At 39.2% G+C, this 24,876-nt stretch overlaps 1 protein-coding gene across 4 annotated transcripts in view; it reads left to right on the top strand.

Annotated features, from left to right (window-relative positions):
* Positions 1-341: 341 nt before the first annotated feature.
* The window catches only part of ATG5 (autophagy related 5), a 25,371-nt gene continuing 836 nt past the window's right edge, over positions 342-24,876 (top strand). The window contains exons 1-7 of one of the 4 annotated variants that reach the window (XM_080999986.1): positions 342-481; positions 3,097-3,259; positions 4,166-4,293; positions 12,965-13,043; positions 14,706-14,868; positions 17,289-17,383; positions 22,230-22,347. In XM_080999986.1, the coding sequence (XP_080856112.1) occupies positions 3,152-3,259; positions 4,166-4,293; positions 12,965-13,043; positions 14,706-14,868; positions 17,289-17,383; positions 22,230-22,347 (691 nt within the window). In that variant the 5' untranslated portion in view covers positions 342-481; positions 3,097-3,151. Of the gene's footprint in view, positions 482-537; positions 745-774; positions 796-865; positions 1,291-3,096; positions 3,260-4,165; positions 4,294-12,964; positions 13,044-14,705; positions 14,869-17,288; positions 17,384-22,229; positions 22,348-24,876 lie in introns of those variants that run through there. The other 3 variants (XM_080999988.1, XM_080999989.1, XM_080999987.1) reach the window with 3 other exon arrangements.

Genomic DNA, 24,876 nt, shown 5'->3' with positions numbered 1-24,876 from the left:
CCTTCACTCTCTTGGAATCTACCGTCCCCTGCAGGGAGAACTCGGCAAAAGCAAGCGGCCCATCCGACGCGCGCCTTTGCGTGACGCCATTTGCCGAAGCCTCAAGAGAGGAGCCGTTGGCTCGTCGTCACTTCCGGTTCGCCAAGCAGCTGAAATAGGCGAGAGCGTCGGGCTGCCCTGAAACTTTGCGTTCTTCCGCCCTCCCTTCCTCTCGTCGCAGAAAGACCAAGAGAGAAAGGCGGAGGGAGTAGAGGAGAGAAGACGGAGTGGGCGGTGCCTGAGCCTCGTGAGCCCCGGCTTTAGCGCGAGCGGAGCACTTTGGAGGGGGGGCAGGAGGAGGAGGAGGAGGAGGAGGAGGAGGAGGAGGAGGAGGAGGAGGCCGGCTCAGTGGGCGGAGCCGAGCCTGCGCAGTGTTGACTTGTGCTCGAGCGAGCTTCGCACTCAGGGGGTGGCCCGGCCAAGGAAAGAAACAAACTGCCAGGTAACGGCATCTTCCGTTGTCCCCTCCCCCATCAGGGAGGAGGGAGGAGGGGGCGGCGGCGACGCAGAAAGGAGTTGGCTGGTGGGGAAGCTTGTTTGTTGGGTGATACGACGCGGGAGCGGAGACTGGACGGGGCAGGAGAGGCTGCCGCCCCGCCCTTGTGACCCCTTCCTCTGCCTGAGGGGGGTGGAGGCGAGGGGACATCATCTGGGGCACAGATTTATTCCTCCACACGCCTCGTAAACCTCTTCACACGTACACACGTGAGCCTGGGTGTATGTAGAGTGTTCTCAGGGCACCCGATAGCGCTGAGGGTAGGCTTGGGAGGATTCATTCCACCACCAGAAACCATATATATTCGTTACAGCGCGGGAAAGGGCTGTCTCCCCCCTCAGGTCCTACTTACGAGTTTCCGATAGGCATTTCCTTGATCCCTCTGTGAGAAAGGGCTGCTGGGCGAGGTGGGCCGCTAGACTGATCCAGCAGGGCAAGGGGCATAGTTCTTCGTTGTGCCACAAGGTTTGTATGCGGAAGGTTGCAGGTCGAGTCCCCAGGTAGGACTCCTCTGTCTGGAACCCCCAGAGAAGTCTGTACAATCAGCATGTACAGTACTGAACTAGGAGGACCAATGTTCAGACTCTTGTCTCTTTGTTCTGTAAATACATCAGGAACATGAAATCAGCGAGGCAATAAAACCTTTAGGCATACCAAGGTGTACAGAAGAAGCACAAGCCACTATTTTATCTGTCCCCACTGCAGAGGATGTTGAATTGGCAGTATCTGAGGCATTGTTTTGGGGAAGGATATCTGTAAGAAGCCGTCAGCTTTGTTTATTAAAGAATTTGTATTCTGCTCTTCTGTGTTTCCCATGCATAATACTAAAATAGAAAATAATCAAATGGTGATAAAAGCAACTGTTAAAATACTGTAAATCTAAAAACTTAGCAGGATTAAAAAAAAGTTTCTGCCTGGTGCCAAAAGGACAGCAGTGTATTTGTCAGGTGAGCCTTGGAAAGTAATTATGTGAACCGGATGTCACCACTAAGAAGACACTCTCCCTGTTTGCTACTCACTATCAGAGAGGTTTCTTCTCAGTAACTGGCCCTAGTTAATTCAAAATACAGCTGCTAGGCTGCTAACTGTTTTGTGAGTAGTTAAAGACAGTCCCACATACAGTACATTACAGCAATCAAACAGATGTCACAAACGATAATGTTTTAGAGCAGGCTTCCTCAACCTCGGCCCTCCAGATGTTTTTGGCCTACAACTCCCATGATCCCTAGCTAGCAGAACCAGTGGTCAAGGATGCTGGGAATTGTAGTCTCAAAATATCTGGAGGGCTGAGGTTGAGGAAGCCTGTTTTAGAGCTAAACTGTAATTAAGTTAGCAAGTCACTGAGATACGGCATTCATGTAAGATGTGAAATTGCAGTGAATATATGTTTCATTAAAATCGACCTATTTGCCAGAGTTTTGGAGAATAGACATGTCTCACCAATTTCTAGGAATTGAATTATGGCATTAGAGATATGTCTTAGGTAAATTGGTAGAGATATTAAAACTAATGTGCAAGAGCAAGTTTGAAACATGGCTTCTTCAAAGGGAAGTTCTTTGCAAACTTTGATATCAAGAACCATAGTAACCATATAGATAAGGGTTATATAGTAAATTCCATATACTTGAACTTCCAAAAAGCTTTTGACAAAGTCTGTTACCAAAGGCTCATGAGTACGCTTCACTATCAGTAACTGAAAGTTTATTGATGTAACTTGCAAGCCACTCTCCGTTGAAAACCGACTTGATTGTATTACACCTATAGGAATAACTTTCAAAACACCTCTCATTGTTAATACATATTCACTAGGGCCTGTGCCAGTGATTCAAGAAAAAAAACACCTATCATGATTTTAAAAGCAAAACTAATAGTTCATAAGAATCATCTTCAGAAAGGAGTCCCACAGAGTTCAGTGGAGCTTATTCCCAAGTAAGTGAGTATAGATTTGCAGCCTAAGGAGGATGTAATTTATCAAAATGGACATAGATTTAAAAAAATACTACAAGTAGGCAGTCCCTAAATAAATAGTATCTTTGCTGTGTGATTGTTTCTCCTACTCTTGTTATATTGTTTGTTGTTTAGAAATAGAATTTGTAGGGAGGCAAATTGTTTCTGTCCACCAATTGGCTCTCCCACCTTAATTGCCCTTCTGAAACTGCTGTTTCTCCCCAAAGGTGCCATTTGCTGTAGTACCACCTTTGAGGACAAATATCAGCATTGAAGGGCAGAATTTTCAGCAGCAAAGTGATGTAGAGGGTCAAAACCCATCCCTGCCTGTGCACTATGATCCTAATCTGGATCAAGTCCTTCACAGCTCCTACTTCTGAACAACAGCAAAAGAACCTAGGAGAAAAAAATTCTCACATTTATTAAGCATTTTTGTATTTGGGGACAGGTGTTTAATGTACTGGGGTACAAATTTTTGTCTAGCTTTCTTCAGCCAACCATTTCTCTGTAGATTAAAAGAAAAAATGCCTTTGTTATCATGTGTTGTGGAAGTACACTAAAGGGATAATATGATTCATGTGCATCTAAAAGCTGACTATTTTTATATTTTGTAGTGGTTTTTCTGGGGGAATAATTTAGCCTACATGTGCTTCTGTACTTCTTGGAAGAATGACAGATGACAAAGATGTACTTAGAGATGTTTGGTTTGGGCGAATACCAACTTGTTTTACCCTATATCAGGACGAGATTACCGAAAGGGAAGCTGAACCTTACTATGTAAGTATTATAAACACATGTAGAACCATCATTTTGATGTTTAGTATTCGACTATACTTGAGGAACATACTGTGTTTCGTCATCTTCTTGATGCTGGAAAAAATGATAGAAAGAAAGAGGAGATAATGCTTGTTAAACAAAGAACTGTTAAGGGAGCTTCTTCCAGCTTTTCCATTACAGAAAATCCTTTGTGACTGGATGAATTTCCATGCTGTTATTAACTTTGTAAAATTATTTGGATGTTTTGGAAATCTTAACATTTGAAATTTACAGCCTTAGTGCCTATTAAAAAACATTGCTTTTCCATGTGTTTGAGGAATTCTAGCCTAGATGCTGCTATGCCATAATCTGCTGCTGCTACATTAGATTGATTCAACTTCTGTTCCCAAGAAATAGCAGCAGCCTGAAAAAACAAGGGTGAAATATTTCCCCTAAGACTTCCAAATACTCAGTAGGAAAACAAAGTCCTAAGCATCCTGTTTAGAAGAAACTTCACTCTTTAAGCACAGTGTGCTTTAATTTTCTTGAGGGTTAATTGTCATTGCAAGTAGTTTTCTCCTGTTTGGGCACAGTCCCATTTGTCCATATGAGGAATATGTTTATTATGCTAAAATATCATTTCTCTATGAGACCCAAGATTCTCTCTGAAGCCTTATTTAAATGGAACTTGTGAAGAAGCTGTGTTTTGCAGAATATACCTTGACCACTTTTCAAACTGCAGTCCTTAGCACACTTACTTGAATAAAAGTCCCTTTGAACTTGGTAGAACATAACTTGCATATCAACAGCCCAGTACTATTTATGTTATAAGTACTGCTCATGTGACTGAAAAGCAAGTAATATTTTTAATGTAACTTTTACATGTGATTCTTTTCATAAAGATGTGCTGTTTACCTTTCCTTTCAGCTGCTTTTACCCAGAATAAGTTACTTGACACTGGTAACGGACAAAGTGAAAAAACATTTTCAGAAGGTTATGAGACAAGAGGATATTGTAGAAATATGGTTTGAATATGAAGGCACACCACTAAAATGGTAAGTTATTTAACTTTTTGAGTATTTTAGAGTGTTAGCATCTATATTTCCTGACTGCATATTGTTCTTGGGAAGCCTAATCAAACTGAAGTTGCCCTATCAAAATCTAAGATTGTGGGCAACCTTTTTAAAAAAGATATTAATTCCTCAGTGACGTCAATATACCAAATAACATTCTATTTTGCACAATTAGGATTAAAGTGCTTTCCCTCTTGCTTTCTCAGTGCATGCACAGAGTTCCAATTGTGAGCCATTCTGTCTCTGCGAGTACAAAAATGATGGTGATCTCTTAGTTTCAGATGTGTCCAACATGAAACATGGTCTCGGAGAATTGCATAAGCTTGAGAACTAGGGTTCTCCTTTCCATTAAATCAACTTGCAGTTTACAGGTGTAGAGCTGCTATGGCCTTGTGCAGACATAATTCGCTCACTGCTGAAATCAGGAGTGAACTATGAGGATTAAAAGCTCCATGCCACCTTTGGAGCTCACATTTCATGGACCTGTCTTAATTGGGCATAAGTGTTGGTATTAACAGTTGAATTGCATGCTGTGTTCCATCCTCACCCCAATTTTATTTTATATAATTTTTTTAAAAAAGCTTTATTGGTTTTTCTAATGGCACTCCACTTTACAGAAATCCCAGGGTATACAGTGAACATACAGCATAAGAATACACAGCAGTTTACAATACTAAAGAGGCAACAGCTTCTGTCCACTATATGTCTGCACAGCCTGGAAAGGACTGATAATGTATTTAAGTCTGTTTGTTAGAACTGTTGCAAACAACGTATAGTTGCAAGTAATGTTCAGTGGTACCTCAGAAGTCGAATAGAATCTGTTCCGGAAGTTCGTTCGACTTCCAAAATGTTCGGAAACCTAGGCTCGGCTTCCGATTGACTGCAGGAAGCTCCTGCAGTCAATCGGAAGTTGTGTAAGCTGTGTTGGACATTCGGTTTCCAAAGAACATTTGGAAACTGGAACACTCACTTCTGGGTTTGCGGCATTCGGGAGCCAAAACGTTAGACTCGCAAGGCGTTCGGGATCCAAGGTACGACTGTATAGTCACTATTAACAGAAAGTTAGATCTAGACAAGTCCATCTTCAACAGGCCCTTATTAGGTTTCAATAATACAATACAATAATTAGGGTTAAGTTAAGTGTTGGTGGAGATGTTAACTGCAAAGTCAAGGGTTCCTGCATACTAAGATTCGAAACTGTCTTAGTTACACAAATGCTTGCATAGTCACAAGCAGCTTGGTACATCCCACCCCAATTTACATTCTTCTGAAGTAGAGATCTGTTACCCACCTTAATTACATTTGAGGCCTTCATACAGTGACATCAATTATAAATAAGCAATACAATTTGTTGGCCCTAATTAGGATTTTTAAACTAGAAGATACTGATAATAGATGGTGCACATAATGGGGTCCAATGTGCCCGGGCTTTTGAGTGAGGTTCATTGTGTTACTTTCATGAATATGTGATTGTTAGTTAGTGATGTCTTCTAAAATCATGACCATAAGTTTAAACATCAGAATTCTGCTAACTAAAATACAGTACTTGAAAATAATCATTGATTGGTTTCTCTTTAAAATGGACATAGTCTTAACCTACAAGCGTGTTAATAGCTCTTGATAATTAGAATTCAAAACTTCCCCCAATAGTTCTGTGATATTTGAATTCTTTTAAGTTTGATCATACATGGTATTTACAAAGCAATGACATAGCATTCAAGCTGATGTTCTTAAATTAATATTTGTCCACAAATTGGTTTTTGTATAAAAAAGTTGGAAAATTTTAAAATTAATTATGATAGTGTATTTAGTTGTATCACTTTTCGAGTTTTTGAATCCTCAAGCAGATGTTCTGCAACTGCACACCACATGCATAGTAGAGATGCCTATTTTTATTTTTGCATTAGGAACTTCCGTGGTTGAGGAAATCAAGATTAAACATCTTCCATAACAAACTGTTATTCTCAGCAACTCATGAAGAGTTTGTGGTTGCTTGACACCCTCTCTTCCTTTTGCCTCTGGGAGAAAGTTTATTACATTTTTCTTCCTCTTGGCTCAAATTCTAGTTTAGCATATCTGGCTCATAAAGCACATTCTTTAAAAGCTAAAAGACACTCTTCAGTGTTCCATTTTACATTTAATATCATGAAGTGCCTGCAAACTTATAACAATGATATGGCTTATTTATCTTTATCCTTCCTTCCCCATGTCTCAGCCACCTACATATGGCTTGAAGGCTAAAATTAAAAACTGATGGCTCAATGATCCTGTAATAGTTTTTTTATATGTCTTGTACAAAATAAAAACCATTTAACCATTTTCCCGAAAGCCCAGTTTTCAAAATAAAACACATGGTCTGTGAGGGCCATTTAGTATCTGAGAGGGTGCGGAAAGGAGGAGCAGGTTTGGCTTTGTTTGCAACAGTGTTCCTAGGCTGTGCCATTTATTCCTATGGGTAATGAACCACCCACATCAAATAAGTGTTTCAGTTTAAAGCATTGTAGATTTAAACAGGGAAAACAGGTAGAGAAAAATGGGACTCCATGTCGCCATCTGGTGGCACAATGTTATATCACACATACAACGCATATAAATCACTTTTTCTTTACCAGTCTAGCTGAGTCCCTAGATAAAACATATGAAATGGAGAGTGATATCCTTTCTCATTAGCTCTAAAATTAATGGTGTGGTTATAGGTCTTAAGGGCTTATCTGCAATATTTAAAGCCAGGAATGTTGTTAATTGTGTTAATTTCAGTATCCCGAAGACATGGGAATTAAAATCCCAGTGTTTAAAAACCACAAAGGTCTTGTAACATGTTTTGAAAGACTAACATATATTGTGGCATTTTTACTTTAAGCTGTACAAAATCAGTTATTCTTTGAGAAGCCGAAAGAGGGTTTGCTTGGAGGTTGTTTTGCTAACTTCAATTAATGCTGCTACTTTTCTGGAATTTGAAAATATGTACAGCGAGATTCTCTAATGTATGCATGCCCACTCAAGGTAATTCCTATTGAATTCAGTGTGGCTTATAGATAATTAGATATAGGATTTCAACCAAAGTGACATGCTACTTCTCAGGCTCTGAAAAGAGGGCTCTAATAGATTTTTTTTTTTAACACTGTGATGAAAGAGCAACTAGTAGTAATCATGGGTATTACAATTTTCTGTATCTAGTGGCCTCAGCAGTTTACTTAAAAGTTACTGCATAATGCTTACCTAACCAGCAGATGGTGCTAAGTAACTACATATTGCAGCTTCGCACATATCTTGGCTTGTCCTGTCCTTCCATTCATAGATAATAAAACAAGTAAAAACTATGAACTGTTTTGCTAGCCTGCAGTCATTAAAGGGAACTTACGCAGTAAAATTAATATTTACACCCAGCTTTGGAATTGAATTCTAACCTGCATTTTGTTGCAGTTAACTGTCAGCCACCACTTTAGACATTTACTTTAACCCCTTGTAACTGGCTTGTGTGAGAGAATCATGGTTCTATTTATGGCCTATGTGTGGAGTCTGACAGTGTTTAGAAAGATTATATGAAGTTCGTACTCTTGTAATAGTCTCAAAATTCTCTACAATCTCTATGAAACATCTGACAAAACACATGCTTACTGACAGAGTTATATTATTGCAAAGTTGCAAGTGAGTGTGAAATTTTCTCACCACTATCATATAAGTATTATATTGTCTTATAATTTTGTACAACTATTTACCCTTTCTTTGCAGGGGGCATTTACTCATCATGGGCTGCTCAGACTTAATGTTGTAACATTTGCTGAGATACTTGTAAGCAGAATAAAAGTTAGATGATTGAAGAGGTGAAAAAAGACTGTTACTATAGAAAGCATTTCAAATAGTATGTGGTTCATACTTTCAGAGAGCCCCTGTCCCCACTTTGAAACTACTTACTACTTTCAGTTTCTGTCAGCAACAGCCTTGAAATTTGACACGAGCTACCAAACTGTCAGAACATGAGTTTAGACATGTGTTGGGATTTTTATTTGACCAGTTTCTGAATATATTAAGGAAAAATAAATCATCTGTAAAGTGGGCCTTTTCAGAAGAGTGGCCATGTTAATGTGATGCAGCAGAAGTAACCTGAGAAATAGGTCAGGTTCAGACAGTACAGTCTTACTGCATAAATGTATGCAGAATGAGAATGGTAAAACTTCCACAACAATAATCAGTGATAGCACATCACCTTGCTATTAACTTGGATTAAGAACGCTGCAAACCCAGAAGTAGGTGTTTTGGTTTGTGAACTTTGTCTTGGAAGCAGAACATGTTTCGCTTCCTGTTGAGTGTGTTCCATTTGTAAATTGAGTCCCCCGCTGCTATGGGAAAGCACGCCTTGGTTTAAGAATGCTTTGGTTTAAGAATGGACTTCTGGAACGGATTAAGTTCGTAAACCAAGGTACCACTGTAGTAGGAGAAAGCCATTGTCTCTGTTAAGAATTAAATTTCTTGATAAGTTGTAATTCAGCAGTTTCACACTTGAGTTTTCTTTAAAGTTCCTTTGTTAAAGGTTGGCACCTTAAGGTTAATAACGGCATTCTGCTAAACTGAAATGTTCTTCTGGTTTCTGGTTAATCTCTTTGCTGATGTCAGGATGCTGGAAGATAGCACATATATTGGAAGATGAATGGGTGAATGACACCTTGGTGTTGTGGCTGATATTATTAGGTCCTGAAATGCTGTTGTTTGAGTGGATATGGGAAGAGATTCAGCATCTGGGTTTGTTGCAGAGTATGGTCTGTTAGGGTTTCCTGGAGTTCCTTGTGAAGAGCTGTTTAGGTTAGGGGCTGTCTGTAAGAAAGTACTGGCCTATCATTCAAGGCTTTGAGAAGAAAGCATTATTGCCCAGCATGAGCTATAGTTCTTTGATACATTGGAGTGATTTCAACTAGGAGCTGGAAGTGGTGACAAGTGGTTTGTCAGTTTCTCTTCTACATCTGCCCTATAGTAGAAGATTCCTGGATGCTGGTCTAGTCCTGATCTGTGTATTCATTTCTTTGGGTGTTCAGTTCTTTGAGTGTCGATACTGTAGCCTAAAAATCCTTAAGCAGGTCAGTATAGAAACAGCTGAATCCCAGGGACCTGGCTATAAATAGTGGATTTTGTAATGTGTTCTATCTGAAAGCAAGATGCATGTAGATATGTGTTGATATGGTGGTGCTTACATTTCACCATGTAGTGCACAGTAGTGTCCAGAAAGTGAATGTACTGTATGGATTGTTCTAGGCTCAGGTGAAGGTGTGGTGAAAGTTGTTGATCTGAAGACTGACTAATTTAGAAAGAACCCTGTTTCAACAAGGCCTTAAAATTAGAGGGATTATTAATTCGTGTATGTAGAGGATACTAGCTTTCGCTAAAAATGTATGTGTGTTTGTCTTCTATAAATCTGTATTTATAAATCCAGCATTACCACCTGCATAACTGAAAACTTGTAAGGGGACTTGCTGGGATTTGAGTGGTAGCAATATTTTCAGAAGATTAGGAGTAAGGAAATAAAGAGTACAAATGAGAAGAACTCTAGGTAGTGGCTTTGATCAGCCTATTGCTTATCTATATTTCTCTTACATTAGCTCATGGAAGACTGAGTCCAATAAGACAGAAACAACCAAATCAGTACTGGTTGTGTTTTACCAAAAATCAGCAGAGCAAATTTGTGGAGTGATTTCTGATTAAATGATGCTGAAAAGCTAATGGTGGGTCTGTTTCCACCATGGCTGGAGTAGTAATACTCTGTTTTCCTATCTATTCATAGCTGATTCGGCATTACAGCACTCATCTGTATCTGGTGGCAATTTAATAGTGAAATATAAATATATTCCACTTACCTGATTATAATAGCTGAGAGAGCTTGATGCTCCTGCTTCAAAAGTCCTGAAGTTTTATTGAGTAGTAAAATATGTTAATCTAGCTGCTCACTACAGTGGAAACCATTTCTATAAAATACATACATTGGCATTGCTACAGAAATGGGAAAAAATGCTCACACAACCCAAGTAGCATAAGGGGACTTGCAAGATGGCTCAGCCAGTGGTGCAGCCATAACTGCTACTTAGACACAGGCCCCACTGTGGTATATAGACAGTTCTCTGCTACGGGGGAGTTGTTATGACATAGGCTAGATGGAACTACATTAGAGGCTGCCATGGGCTGTTGCTTCCACTGATTTTTCTTGCACCCTTGTCCAACGAGATTTCTTTTCACTGGCAAAGGGTGTGATCCTTATTGTGATGGAAACTAGCTGCATTTGTCTAAAACCTCAATGGAGAGCTGGTTATTTCTGAGGTGGAGGAGCATCCATGTGACACACTTGCATATATAATTCCCTTTGTGAAATGGAGTCATGTGGACACCTTCAAATCCTCTCTTATCTCACATCCCCCTTTTATCTTGCTGAATAGATGCTGTTAGTAAGTTTAAATGTCTGTTATTCTAACAGATTGCATTAGGAAAGCAGGGGTGATCATTCAGTGATTCCAAAGTATTTAATTTATGTTTCCTGTAAGCATGATGTCATAATTAACTCTGATTGCTTTGTTCCTGTGTCATTCCCACGTCAGCTAGCCAATAGGGAGTGGTTCATGCTCAAGGCTGGTTGGTCTTTCATTCCAGTTAAAACAGGTATTTGTCTATTAAGAGGATCTGAAATGGTATTTAGATGATGTAGAGTTCTTTGCATGCCAGAGATACAAGCACAACTTCTTTTGCAGTGCTAGAATACTTAAGAAGTTATAGGCTGATGTTTCCCTTCTTTGTTCTTGGTGAGGCAAGATATGCCTGATGACTTTTTTATTATTATGAAAGATGGAATGAATTTAGGACAAGGATCTTAGTGCTCACCTGGCTAAAACCAGATGTGTATGAAGTTTCATGTTTATTGTCTTAGTTATGAACATTTTTCCTTCCTGGTTTCTGAGTTTTGTACCAGGTAGACTTCTTATAAGTTTGTGCCTGGGGATTAATTTCCACTCACCCTACATATGCCACTGCTTTGACCATAAAGGTTAGAATCATTCCTAAAGATGAAGGTTCATTTTTCACATAGTATAACAAGGAGTTCTTGACTCCGTAAGAAAAAATCTTTAAAGTTTTTCTGCGACCTATTTAATGATGGTGTATGGTGGGGGTAGCCTCCAAGTGTTGTTTTTCTAAAGGTCTGAACAGTTGCTAGATGCTACCCCTCTACCTATATTCAGCTGAAGCCTCTTTTAAGCAGCTGCCTGCTCCACATGCCTGCAGGAAGCATAGCAGCAACAGGAGGATTACTATGTTTCTCCTCCCATTGTCCCATTTTCGAAAAGTTCTTCCAGCAGTTGCCTATTCCACGACTGGTAGGCAGCAAAACAAGTAACAGGCAATTCTTGCTATTATTCCCCAGCCAACATTTTTTTTAAAAGTCACTCAAGTATTTGCCTATTCCAAATTGCTCAGTCAGCAAAAGAAACAAGCAGAGCAGGAAACGGGTGGATCCTTCGCATCTTCCCCTAATTGCATTTCCATACTAGAAAAGACTGAACCTGTTGAATTTCTGCCTGTCATACAGCTGTTAAAGGCACAAGAGCCTTCAATGCTACCCCTAACCCAAAGCCTAGGTTGCCATCCTGTACCCAGCTGTAGGAGTAACCCTGTTAAATACATACAGACTTCTAAGTAGACTTGTATGAGTGTCTGGTCTTTAGCACCTGCTCAGCAGGAGATATGGCTAAGCCTCTTTGCAAAGCCTTCACATTTGCTTTTTTTTTGGAGGGGGGAGGGGAGTCTTTAACACCCACCCACACTTGTTGTGTCATAGTATTTGCAGAAAATAGCTACCTGATTTCAGAAGACCCCACCATAGGAAAAAATGCATCTAGGTTGTTAGAGGGATAGGAAGGGCAAGCTACAGAGATTAAGACAGAAACAGGTAAACTGCACTAAAAGGAGAGGGAAAACAGCAGCTCTTTAGGACTGCAGGGATTCCTACTACCTAGTGACCAAAAAAACTCACTTGTCAGTCACAGCTCTTAACTTCACTAGTTTGCTGAAAACACTTTACAGGTGGGAGCAGCCAGGCTGGCTCATTTCACAGAAATTGTTTAGAAGGGTGCATGTACATTTTGCCAAGGTGTTATTCCTAGAAGGGCTTAAAGACTTACCTTAAAAAAAATAAAATGCCATCTCAGAGTCTTGAACTGCTGAGCTATCCAGTGAAGGCCTTCATGTGTGTTGGGTTAGCAAACACCCGCTCCAAAGAAAGTTATGCCACTCTATCTTTTGCATCACGATTGTATGTAGGACTGATTCACAGCATATTTTTTATTCTGCATCAAATTCTCAGGTAATGCTCTATTCATTATAATTCTCTATTCTACTCAGAGTGCTTTTTGTCAGATAGACAGACTATAAAATTATATAACATGTAACCAACATGTATTTTTTCTTAAACTTTGCTATAGTACTATTGCTATTGTCATGCACAATGGCTTCAACAAAGTTCTGTGATGAATGTAAAGAGGTTTGCATTTAACAGGCTTCTTTTGAAGGTTTGGGGAAAGTGCTTGCTTTTTAATTTTTTATAGAAACAATCTTTTTTAATGCAAATTTTCAAGTATGAAATGGTCATTTATTTGGTTTTAATGTTTTCTTTTGTTACTAGGCATTATCCTATTGGTTTGCTTTTTGACCTTCATGCTTCAAATACAGCCCTTCCATGGAACATAACAGTACATTTTAAGGTATGTTTATGGTGCATCTTTTGAGTTGTTCAACACTTCAAAAGCAGAGGCAGCTCATGTAATCACAATTTCTTATATGCTTGCGTGAAGGGGAAAGGGAAAGCACTAGCAGACAGCAAGTGAGGATTGCTGGTTTTGCACCTGCTTTCTGTCACTTACATTTGTCTTTTAGGTGATTGCATTCTTACTCTGCCAATTTTTACTGTATTTTAATCCTGCCTGTTTGAGGGTTTGTTTTATGTTGACTTGGTTTAATGCTCTACAGCAGTGGTTCCCCATTAGCTAAGTACTGTGGGGGCCCTGTTTTTCAAAAGCCAAGCCATGGACCCCCTACTTTTGAAAATTTTGATATCTCTCTGGTCATTTTTGTTATGTGAATGGTGCCACAGACTCCCTAGGCGGGTTATCTGGTCCCCCTGGCGTCCATGGACCACCAATTGGGAGCCACAGCTATACAGTTCTAAATGTAAAGATCAAATTGTTGTAAACCACCTTGAGGACCGTTTTTATGGCAAAAAGGTGGTATATAAATGTATACAAGTTTGCCTGTCAAGAATTGCCTACCACTTTGTCCCTATTTTCTTTCCCATTTTGGCTTGTATCCATACCTGCTCTTCCATATACAAAAGGCCTCTTTCCATTTGTGGTTAGGGACTGCAATCCAGTAGAGGCCCCCACTACAGGAAGGCTTTTGCCACTTCCCCCTACATCTCACCCCACACCCTGCATTACCTCCAACAGCATTCTGGAATGGCCCAGCTGCTGCTTACAGGAATTCTGGATCCAACCCCATGAATTTAGTTTAGCTTCACTGGAATGCAGAATGGGTTCTAATCTGGAAGCCTTTCAAGCAGCCTCTCACATGCTGACCATTGTGTCTGCATAGAGCAAGCAAGCCAGAGCCATGATCCACAGTAGCTCAATTTGGCTTTCTGGCGTGGGGCGGCGGCGGGGAAACCTATACGTATTAGAACACTTGACTTTTATTTCTTTATAAATGCCTTCCGTATAAGATACCAGGTAGGTCTCTGAGTACAGTTTCTGAGCTATGTGGAGAATTTCTACTAAAGGCTAAAACCAAAATAATTCTAATTCTACTGATTCAAAAGCTAGTCTATGTCTGCCTGCCTTGTCTGAGGAAGGGGAAAGGAGAACTATATTGACATCTGCTTGATGTTATTACACAGGGTGCAGAATGGAGAAGAGAAATCTAGTAAAGCTATTGCTTTCCTTTAACTATACAGTGGTACCTCGGGTTACATACGCTTCAGGTTACATACACTTCAGGTTACAGACTCCGCTAACCCAGAAATAGAGCTTCAGGTTAAGAACTTTGCTTCAGGATGAGAAGAGAAATGGTGCTCCAGCGGTGTGGCGGCACCGGGAGGCCCCATTAGCTAAAGTGGTGCTTCAGGTTAAGAACAACTTCAGGTTAAGAACGGACCTTCGGAACAAAGTAAGTACTTAACCTGAGTTACCACTGTATTAGGAGTTGGAGCATCGTACATTTCCTAGTGCAAAGCAGCTTTAGTTGCACAGTTAAAGTTCTCTTAAACCCTTGGGAATTATTCACCATGGTTTGTCTTGGTTGTTGCTCTAAAATAAAAGTTGAATTGATAAACTGCTCGCCTTTGGATGATCATAATTTTGTACTTCTTTTAGAACTTTCCAGAAAAAGATCTTTTACACTGTCCCTCAAAGGATGCAATTGAAGCCCACTTCATGGCTTGTATAAAAGAAGCAGATGCCTTGAAACACAAGAGTCAAGTTATCAATGAGATGCAAAAAAAGGATCATAAGCAACTTTGGATGGGATTACAGAATGGTAAGAAACAATTTTGAAGTGAAGCAATTAAGTCTTTGGCTCAGCTTGCATACAAGTCACTATGATTTGTTGTTGTATGCTTGAGCTGAAATAATGTGGTATGGAGAAATATTTTTCTTAACATTTAGTTTCATTTTCACAGAATCTTGATTTGTTAGAAACCAGGGATCATTGTTTTATCACAAACTGATTAGTTAAAACAGGCCACTTGAATAAGTCATGGTTTGAATTTGGCTTGTTCTAAAGCAGACAGAGTTGTATGCCAAGTCTGAGTCTGTAAAAGTGAAACTAAAGAGGAAAGGTCCTTTTCCCAATTGCATGGGAAAAGAGGAGAGGAGGATGTAGCATGAGAGCCCAAAGGTTTTATGAAACTCATTCCAGCTCATGCATGTAGCAGTAAACCATGCTTTGTCACTGTGTGCAAGTGCAGTATTTATTTTAGCACACTGAGTTCAATGATTTTTTAAATGATAGCTTGTCATTTTTCTTTTTTGAGTGGGTAATGATAAATGCTTATCTTAAGATAATTTTAGCTGATTGTGAATCATAACTGATACTTAAAATGTCAAGTGTTTAAAAAATGAGGTGTGGATATAGCTAGTGTTATACAACTGAGAAGCTTTACCTTTTGGATCTGCTTAGAGTTTAGTTGATGGTTGTATGACTAAATGATATTTTCTAGCCCTTTTGTCTTGAGGAAGGGTTTTTGGAGTGCATAATAATAGCTTTGCAGAAGACTAAAAAAATCACATAGGATTGTGCTTTATCATGGAAAGTATTCAAAGCATTTAACGGCAGAAAAATAGAAATGGGAACTTGTAAAGTTTTGTTTGTGTTCTTTAATCAGTTTATCAAAGATTCTCTTCACTTACACTTCTACTTCAAATCTTAAGATTATTTTGGCTTGTTTGGGACAACACTGTGGTTATTCCAATATAAGAGGTTGCTTAGAAATGTTGGTTGTACAGGTTTCACTGTGTGTCATTGGAAACTGCACCTGTGGAACCCAACAGATAATGTTTTGAAAGCTTTCAAATCCTAATTTTATATTTCAGGCCTTAGTAAAAGAGAAATAAGAAAAACTTATGAAACCAAGAGAACTTTTTAAAATACATGCTGTATCTTTCAGTATTGCTTTCATTATGGCTTTCATTATTGATGGGATGATTTTAAACCTCTTTCTGAAACAAAATTCATGACCACAAAAAGAAAAGAGAGTAGCAGTTGTGATAACTGCCTCATAGTTAATGATACATCTGCAAGTTGCTTTTTCTATGAAACATGCATTTGTCGTCCTGCCCATAACAACTTTGGGTTTAACTTATAGTTGATTTAATAGTTTGATTCAATAAAGCTTCTGCAAGTATCATTCAATACACTGCCAAATGCTACTGTTCAAATGGGGTGGGGTGGGATGTCAGAGCACCATGTGGGCTGACAGTTTGAATCCAGGACTGTGGCCATGGTAGAAGAAGGATCCTCTTGAAGTGTAATGCTGGAAGCCCCTCCATTGTAAGCTCAGGTTGTATATACAGTGGTGCCCCACAAGACGAATGCCTCGCAAGACGAAAAACTCGCTAGACGAAAGAGTTTTCCGTTTTTTTAGTCGTTCCGCAAGACGAATTTCCCTATGGGCTTGCTTCGCAAGACAAAACGTCTTGCGAGTTCTTGCGAGTTTGTTTCCTTTTTCTTAAAGCCGCTAAGCCGTTAATAGCCGCTAAGCCGTTAATAGCCGTGCTTCGCAAGACGAAAAAACCGCAAGACGAAGAGACTCGCAGAACAGATTAATTTCATCTTGCGAGGCACCACTGTATGTGTAAATAGTTCATTTATCCTAAAGGCCCCACAATCTCCAGTGTGCCTCATTTCCAAAGGAAACACAAGCCCTGTATAAGCCCCTGGACCTTGTACCGCTTGAGATTGAGGTAGCATGTAACATTAGAATCACAGAATCACAGATTTATAGAGTTGGAAGGGAGCACAGGGGCCATCTAGTCCAACTCCCTGCACTTCTGAAATCTTTCACCCAACATGGGACTTGAACCCACAACCCTGAGATTAAGAGTCTCATGCTCTACCGATTGAGCTATCCCTCAGGGCTCAGTGCAGCTTGTTAATGAAGAAGCATATAAGAAAAATGCACAAGTGTAAAAACACGTCCAGGAATCACTCAAGAGAAATGGCAGTTTTTGCTGAAGCGGCAAAATGTCCAGGAAAACACAGACATATGTCAAGTAGGGGGATTTTTTTTTTTTAAATTACTTTTGGGAGAATGGCAACCCTAGTGCTTGGATACTTCCATTTTATTTCTTTTCTGTATTTCTGTGGGCAACTTGCAACAGTAAAAAATAAATAGAAATTTTCTTATGCCCTATTCTATAAAAACATTGCATAAGTATATTGTTTTCATTTTTCCCCAGACAAATTTGATCAATTTTGGGCTATAAACCGAAAACTCATGGAGTACCCTCCAGAAGATAGTGGATTTCGCTACATCCCATTTAGAATATATCAGGTAAAGGATAATTTTTAAAAAATCATTTTTCACATACATGTTGCATAGTCTTTTCTATTTTAGAAAAGCTGACCAGTTCTTATATTTGTTGAGACCTTTTGCTGTGGGAAGAAGGAAGAGGCAAACATGAATAAATGGTATTAAACAGGGCATAACTTTTGTTTAAGGATCTGCCATGCATGCTTTTCTATTCAGACCATTTGAAGGTGTGGGTAACTCTAACCCCTACCTTTGAGCTGTTCAGGCAGACTGACATAGATGCCAGTTGCGATATGCCCCTGGTACCCAAGCTTAAGCCTGGGTTATACCTGGTCAGAAGTAGCCCATTCCCATTGGAGGGAAAGGCAGGTGTAAAGTGGCTACTCCATTGCCCCAGTTAGCTGTTACAGCTGCTGCATCCTGCTATCACCATTGCCTCACCTGATGAGGTGCCATGTCAACACTCTTCTCTTGTGCAGCTAGCCTACCTGATCAGTCTGAGTAGACATCTGGCTTTTATGTGCCTTGTTCCACATCTCAGTCACACAAGACTCGGCATACATAGCCCTGTGTTATACCTGTTGCTTTCTTGCAACTCAGCAATCTTCCCTTACCCTTTGCCACAGTGGTGAGAAGTGTTGTTATTACCATGTAATAACAACTTCAGGATTTAGTTCAAATTAGGTAATTTTATTGTGTTTCTTTCCTCCTGTTACAGAACAGTAGCATGAATAGTGTTTGTTTGGGGAATGCAATGTAATAAGCTTAATAACAATAACAATCTAATATTGAGACCTCCCCTCTCTCCCCAAATTAATCCAGCTTCTGCAGCACTATTAAGTTTAATAGGGCTCCTGATCCTCTGAAGAGGCTTTTTTTTCAGAGTGGCGGCAAGTGAGGAGGAGGGGTCAGGAAACTTTCCTTCTATGGGCTTCCTTAAGTTAACTTGTCTTACAACCCAGACCATAGTCTCCAGCAATCACAGTTTCAAAAGTTGGATTCCATCTACAGTCATTAAGTACCCTGCATCCCTACTTTACCATGTCTGTTCTAAGTTTTCTAAGTTTTGTCTGTGTGATCACTCTGCTATCATTGGTTCTACCAGCATATGATACCAAAGAAGCTAATGGCTATAGCTGCATAATGTAATTTAACAAACTTAATTTTTCCTATGCTGATTAATGCTTTTCCATTCAAGAAGGAAGAAAAGCCAGAACTATGTTCATACACGTCATTTTAGCTGCCTGCATAAGCTTTGCTATGCTATGCCAAGGCAGTTGCAGTTTTCTATAAACACTGCAACGATTGTAATTTGTGTTAGTTATTGAAGGAATACAAGAAATTTGAACAAACTGCAAGTAAAATTAAGGTTTTTTGGGTGGCATCTTGAAGAAGGTGGGTAAGAGATTCGTAAGCAGACTGTGTGGGATACTCAGTCTAAACATTTGCCATAATTTATCCACAATTCTTGAAATAATGCTGCTCTTAATCATGTAGGAGATCAGAAAGTTACATTTACTCCTTACAGCATATCCTGCCAAATGAAAGGATATGAGGAAGACATGGGTTGTTGCCCACATATGATTAGGAAAATTGTCCTTAAACTATTTGTGACCAAAATCTTTTCAGCATTATATTGTCTAGACAAAATTGTAATAAACATTACTGTATAAAAATAAATAAGTCCTAACTTCATTCCAGATGTGTGTGTAATTCTAATGGCTGCCCTTAATTCAACCACAGTCTTTGAGACATTCATATTATTTAGGTTAAGTATCACTGACATTACTTTGATACTGTTGTAGACATAATGATAACATTTTAGGAAATAACAGACCATGACAACTAAAGGTTTCCGCTATGGGTGTGCTACGTGTATAGTTGTTTCAAATTCCTTAAGAACTATATAATTATTAGCTTTCAGCAAATCGTACTTTAAAATGTGTGTGTTGTATGCAATTTAGTATTTGCAGATAACATGAAATCTGATTATTTCCAATTGTTGGCAAATACTATAGCTGAAATAGTTGAAAATATAAGCACATTGCTAAGCTCAAGGGTTCAGTGCCACAAGATGTGTCAATAGCCACCAATTTAGTGATGTTAAAAGGGGGTTGGACAAATTTATAGATGATAAAAGTCTATCACTGGCTATATTCTACCTCAGCTGGACAGTGAGCCCTCAGAGTGCTGAATACAGTAGAAAAGGGATTAGGGGAGGTGAAAGACACAGTATAGTTACAATATATATGTGTTTTCAGAATATGACTTGGTATGAACCCATGTGTATGTAAATCCTCTTTACCTGGATTTCTGGGAGCAGGGTTCTTTTTTGAGGGGCAGGGGTTGCATTAAGCTGTGAAGGTTTTGTTATTTGGGATTACGGTAGTTGTAGTAATGGGCCTCTGTGGCACTTGAGGGTGATTATGTCTTGTATTTCAAATTGTAGCAATAAAGATTATGGAGTAATGTCTTACAGAAACGTATATTGACAAAACTGCTTATAACATTTCAGTTGAGCAGCCAGCCTCTAGCAGTCATTGCAACTGTGGAAAATGTTTGAATAATTTTTTTTAAAAAAACAAAAACAAAACACCCTTACCCCTCCTTATCAACTTTGATAGGCTCTTTTTGGAGTTGGAGAGATGATTAGGCAACACATTTGGTGTGGGATGTCATGGTTCCACTTCATCGCCTCAGTCATTTTCACCATAGTGCTGACATTGCTACAGTGGTGGCATGATTGGTGTGAGAAGATGGAGCTGTGTACCTTCTTGCTGCCCTCTAACATCTCCACAATGAGTTGTCGGGGTATATCAATCTCATCTTCATCACTGTGACAGTGGGCTTCATACCCTTCAGCGTGCGAGAGAGAGAAGAAAGAACCCCCCCCCCCCATATATAGATATACACACACACACACACACCTCTATTTGATGTCATGAACTTGAGCATGCCAAGCAGGTACTGACTGCAGGAATTCACAGTGTGAATGGGTAGAACATTTATTAACATAACAAAAATAAAAATTAATTTCTCTTTTAATTTAAAATAAGCTTTTTGGGATTTTTTTTTTGTTAAATTATGAAATACTTCTGTTAGATTTATTCTTTAGAGTCTTTTTTGGGGGGGGATGCATGCTGATATGTCCAAAGAAGGACTACAGTTCTTATACTGTTAAGCTGTTGACATATGGAAATCATAATATGGTTACAGTGTGGGTTCAACATGTAAAGTAATTTGCAGTGGTTTAAATACAATTAGAGAACCCATTCTTTTATGTAGATGTAAAGACTAGTAAGTCTGTTGGCTTTCTTGAATTATAATTTGTGGGTTGTGCTTTTTATGTTATGATTACATCCTGTATAAACTGCTGGCTTAACTGGATTTTAAACAATGTATGTAAGCCAATGTCCTTACCAATAAGACTTGGTAATATTTAGTTGAAGATACCTGTGGACAAAGCTACAGGTAACTTGTAACTTGTGCATGTTTAACTTACGCAGTTTCAACTTTACATAGCCAGTTGAAATCACACCGATTAAATGCACAGAAAGCATAGAGTTCAACAGCTCTTTGTGCAGGGTTTCCAGGTGCAGAAAGAGATTTTAAGCGCCCTGCCTTGCTTACCAGCATAGCTGTCAACGTTTCCCTTTTTAAAAAGGGAAATTCCCTTATTCCGAATAGGATTCCTCACAAGAAAAGGGAAAAGTTGACAGCTATGGCTTACCAGGCTCTGGGAGGCTCTCAGGAGACCACAGATATCATCCTGCAAAATTTTGTCCCAGAGCACAGTAAGCAAGGCCGAGCGCTTAAAAGTGGTTTGCTTGTTTGGGAGGTGAGACCTATTTGGCGCATCATCTCTGGAAGGTAAGATTGCTCACATGGGAGCTGTTCCAAGGGGATGGATTGACTACACCTTTTTGCATATACACACCATCCCCATAATGTAACACCTGTTCGAGTTGCGAGTGACCTGTATTATATAATTATGCATATTAGTTTAAGATAACTCTGCTGTGTTTAACTACTACATCTCTCCCAGTTTTTAATTCTAGCTGAGACATAAGTACAAAGTAGGTAGAATTCTTATGGCAATATTCAATTCAAAATGAATTTATTGCCCCACCTCACACATGAAGTTTGATGTGGTACATGGCTGACCCAGATGTAATGCTAAACCATAGAAATGACTTATGAGAATGAGCCACAGGTGGGCCTTGTGATTGCTCCCTCCTCTGGGATCACTACAAAGAGAAGGTTAGAACCTTTAACTTCTGTTCCTGATTAACTCCCAGTAGCTGTGTTATCAAACCCAGCAAACTGTAGTTTAAGAAGCTGGCTTGTTTCTACAAAACTGTAGTTGATACTAACCATAGTTTAGGGTTTGGACATAATGCTGAACTGTGATTAGTTGGAAATGGAGGCTTCCAGTCTACTTACAGCTTACTGGTGGGGCCAGAGTGCAAGCCTGAGGTTACCCTATGCTCATCCTTGTAATGTTAAAGCAAGGTTTAGCATTGCTTGAGAACCATTCCATAGACTTATATACAGCAGTTACTCTTTGCAAACTAGAGGAAACTTAAGAGTAAATGACACCTTTCCTCTGATCACCATCTTCATCTTTCTTTCCTATTGCCCAGTCCAACATATATCAGCATTAAAATGTCAACTACTACTACTGTCAATAAAATTCCTGTGTATAAAGTATCAAAGAAAGTAATATAAATTGAGTTTTATAGATTCTTGTAACGTGCAGAGCCAATTTGTTTGCAGTATTTCACAGTGAGCCTATTTTATCCATTATACTGATGTAAGATAGTTACATATAGATGCTTATTTGTTAATTTTTTACTGTTACTGCCAGACCACAACTGAGCGACCTTTTATACAGAAGTTGTTTCGTCCTGTCGCTGTAGATGGACAGTTTCATACACTGGGAGATCTCCTAAAAGAAGTTTGCCCTGCTGCAATTAATCCTGAAGGTATTAACTGAAAATATGATAACTCTTGTGCTTTGTAGGCTCCAGGGAAAATTATTTTTGATCAGCTGCTATTTAAATTATTATCTGGATTGCTGTGTAGGAAAATCAGTTACAGTCCTTTTTAAACATACTTTACTAGCAGAGTTAAAGTTGTCTCAGTCTTTTGAGATACAAAAGTTAATTGAAAGACAATTATACTGAAAATATTCTACAAAATGTAGATGTAGCAAACCATGCATTTTTGAATCTGCAATAGTGCACCATGTGTGATAAAAAGAGTAGGGTTGCTTGAACTTAATACTAGGCATGTTGGGCAGTACTGAGCATCTTGGCTGGGCAACCCTTAACTGTTGTAGAGTTGGGTTAATTTAGAATTAAGTTTGAACATTTTGAAAATTAGGACAATAGGTTAGTACCATCAGTGGTTACTAAAATGATGCAGCCTAAGATTTGCATGCTAAGTATATCTAATGTCTGGTTTTAAAGAAAGGTGCATCAGAAAACCTATTTTTCAAGAATATACTTACTCTGATAAATCTGCCCACTACTAGTGACAGTGGCAGACCTCAGTAATACTCTCTCTTTGGACCTATCATTTATCAGTTGGGCAATTTCTTGGATCAGATAATAGATATCTGCAGAGTGTCATACAGTATGAAGCACTTCTAGATGGTGATGTTGGCTTCATTTTCACCTACCCACTCTTCATGTTGTCAGAATAGGACACTGCATGGGTATGATGCCATCATTTCAGTCTGAAATGTATTCTGTAGCAATGTTACTGTGTACGTATTGCCACTATTTCTCTCTATCAGAATATTCCCTGTCCCTTGGGCTCACAACTTAAATCATTTTATTCTGCCTAAATTCATTAAATATTTAAGTAGGCCAGGTATACATTGTAGGTGCTATGATTTTATTCATTTCTCACAGATAGAAGCCCGGAAGAAGTTTAAAGTATTAAGCTTTGTATTTTTCTTATAAACAGCACTCCCCTTCTGTTTGTGATCATGGGATAAAAGCTCTCTAAGCTTGTATATGTACTTTTTTACTGCTACATCATGTAGTGTGCTCTTAAGATTGAGATCTCATTCCCCAGGAAGCAGTTTCTGCCTAAGATTAATTGCCCTTTTAAAGTCAGTGTTTGATGGATTCCTTTTGGCTGGCTATATCCTGACTCAGTTTAACCCTCTTTGACCTGACCCCACCGACTATTACCACAGGGTCTGAGGCAGAAATCCTTCAGCATGATGTATGCAGTGCAAACCCCAGGCATGTGGTTCTTCACAGCTTGGATTCAATTAGCTGGATTTTTACTGATACATAGAAGTAAAAATTGTGCTGTTAGAGCTATTCATGTTTTCATAATTTTGGGGGGACAGGGGCTAGGAGGGGGGACAGCAACAATCCCCCTTTCTGTTAGTGGATGGCTCTGCTGGACCCAAGGCCCTTCCATGATCACAAAGGAGCCAGTTGGATTGTACCCTATATTTACACACATCCAACCATTCCAACTAGTGGACTCTGCCCACTAGGATTTCCACCTTTGTTTCTGTCTTAAGATGTTCCACTCAGGCCTGTTCTAATTGCTTTTGTTAGTGGAGGTATGTAATGTAAAGAATAGGGCTTTCTCGGTGGTGGTGCCCCAGCTTTTGAAAGCCCTCACTAAAGCAGTATACCCAGTGCCTTTTCAGCGCTAGGTTAAGACATTTTTATTTACTAACATATTTTAATTTGAATAATTGCTCATTCTTCTAATTATCTCACAGTGTGCTTTGTAATTTTTAATTCTTTTATTTGTTATTTGTTCTGTATTATTATAAGTTTGTTTGTTTGTTTATACCCCACCTTTTTCCCTGTCAGGGACTCAAGGTGGCCTACCAATAAAATAGAAACAGCTAAAAACATAGGAGTTGCATCATTTGAAAACAATTAAACAGTCATAAAATTAAAACTATATATAAATATTTAAAATCTATTAAAAATATACAGAGTATTACAATAAAAAGAGCATGGCACCAGCCCTTTCATTAAAATCAGTCAGTTCCCAAAAGTGCTGGAATAAGAAGGTATTCAGCTGCCAGCAGAAGGACAACAAGGAGGGAGCCAGTTCAAACTTCTCTAAGGAGGGAGTTTGGGAGCAGCTACCAAGAAGTGCATTGTACTAGGTTTTAATTATTTTATTATCTACCTGGAATCTTTTAAAATGAAGGCCTATATAGAAATGTTTAAAATAACCCCCTCCCACTGTGCCTTGTGAATTATTATTATTTAATTGTGATTAATGTGCACTTATTTTGTAGTTCCACTCAAACCTAAGTAAACATTCATTTCACTGTATGTACTTTGAGTAACACTTAGTTGAATACATGCAGTAGGTTGTATCCAATGGTTCCTGTGCATGAATGGAGAGACCCTTGTTTGCACAGTGGGGCTTCCTTTCCCCCCTGCTGTGTAGCCCATACCCCAGCAGATTTTGGAGGTGGAGTGTGAAGGCAGCAAGGTGAGGAGAAGAAAAGTCCTGGTGAG

Source organism: Podarcis pityusensis (genome assembly GCF_964106645.2).
Source record: "Podarcis pityusensis genome assembly, chromosome: 3".
In the NCBI taxonomy this organism is placed as follows: domain Eukaryota; kingdom Metazoa; phylum Chordata; class Lepidosauria; order Squamata; family Lacertidae; genus Podarcis; species Podarcis pityusensis.
Note: the sequence above shows the minus strand (reverse complement) of the source record. Positions and strands in the feature narration are given on the sequence as shown.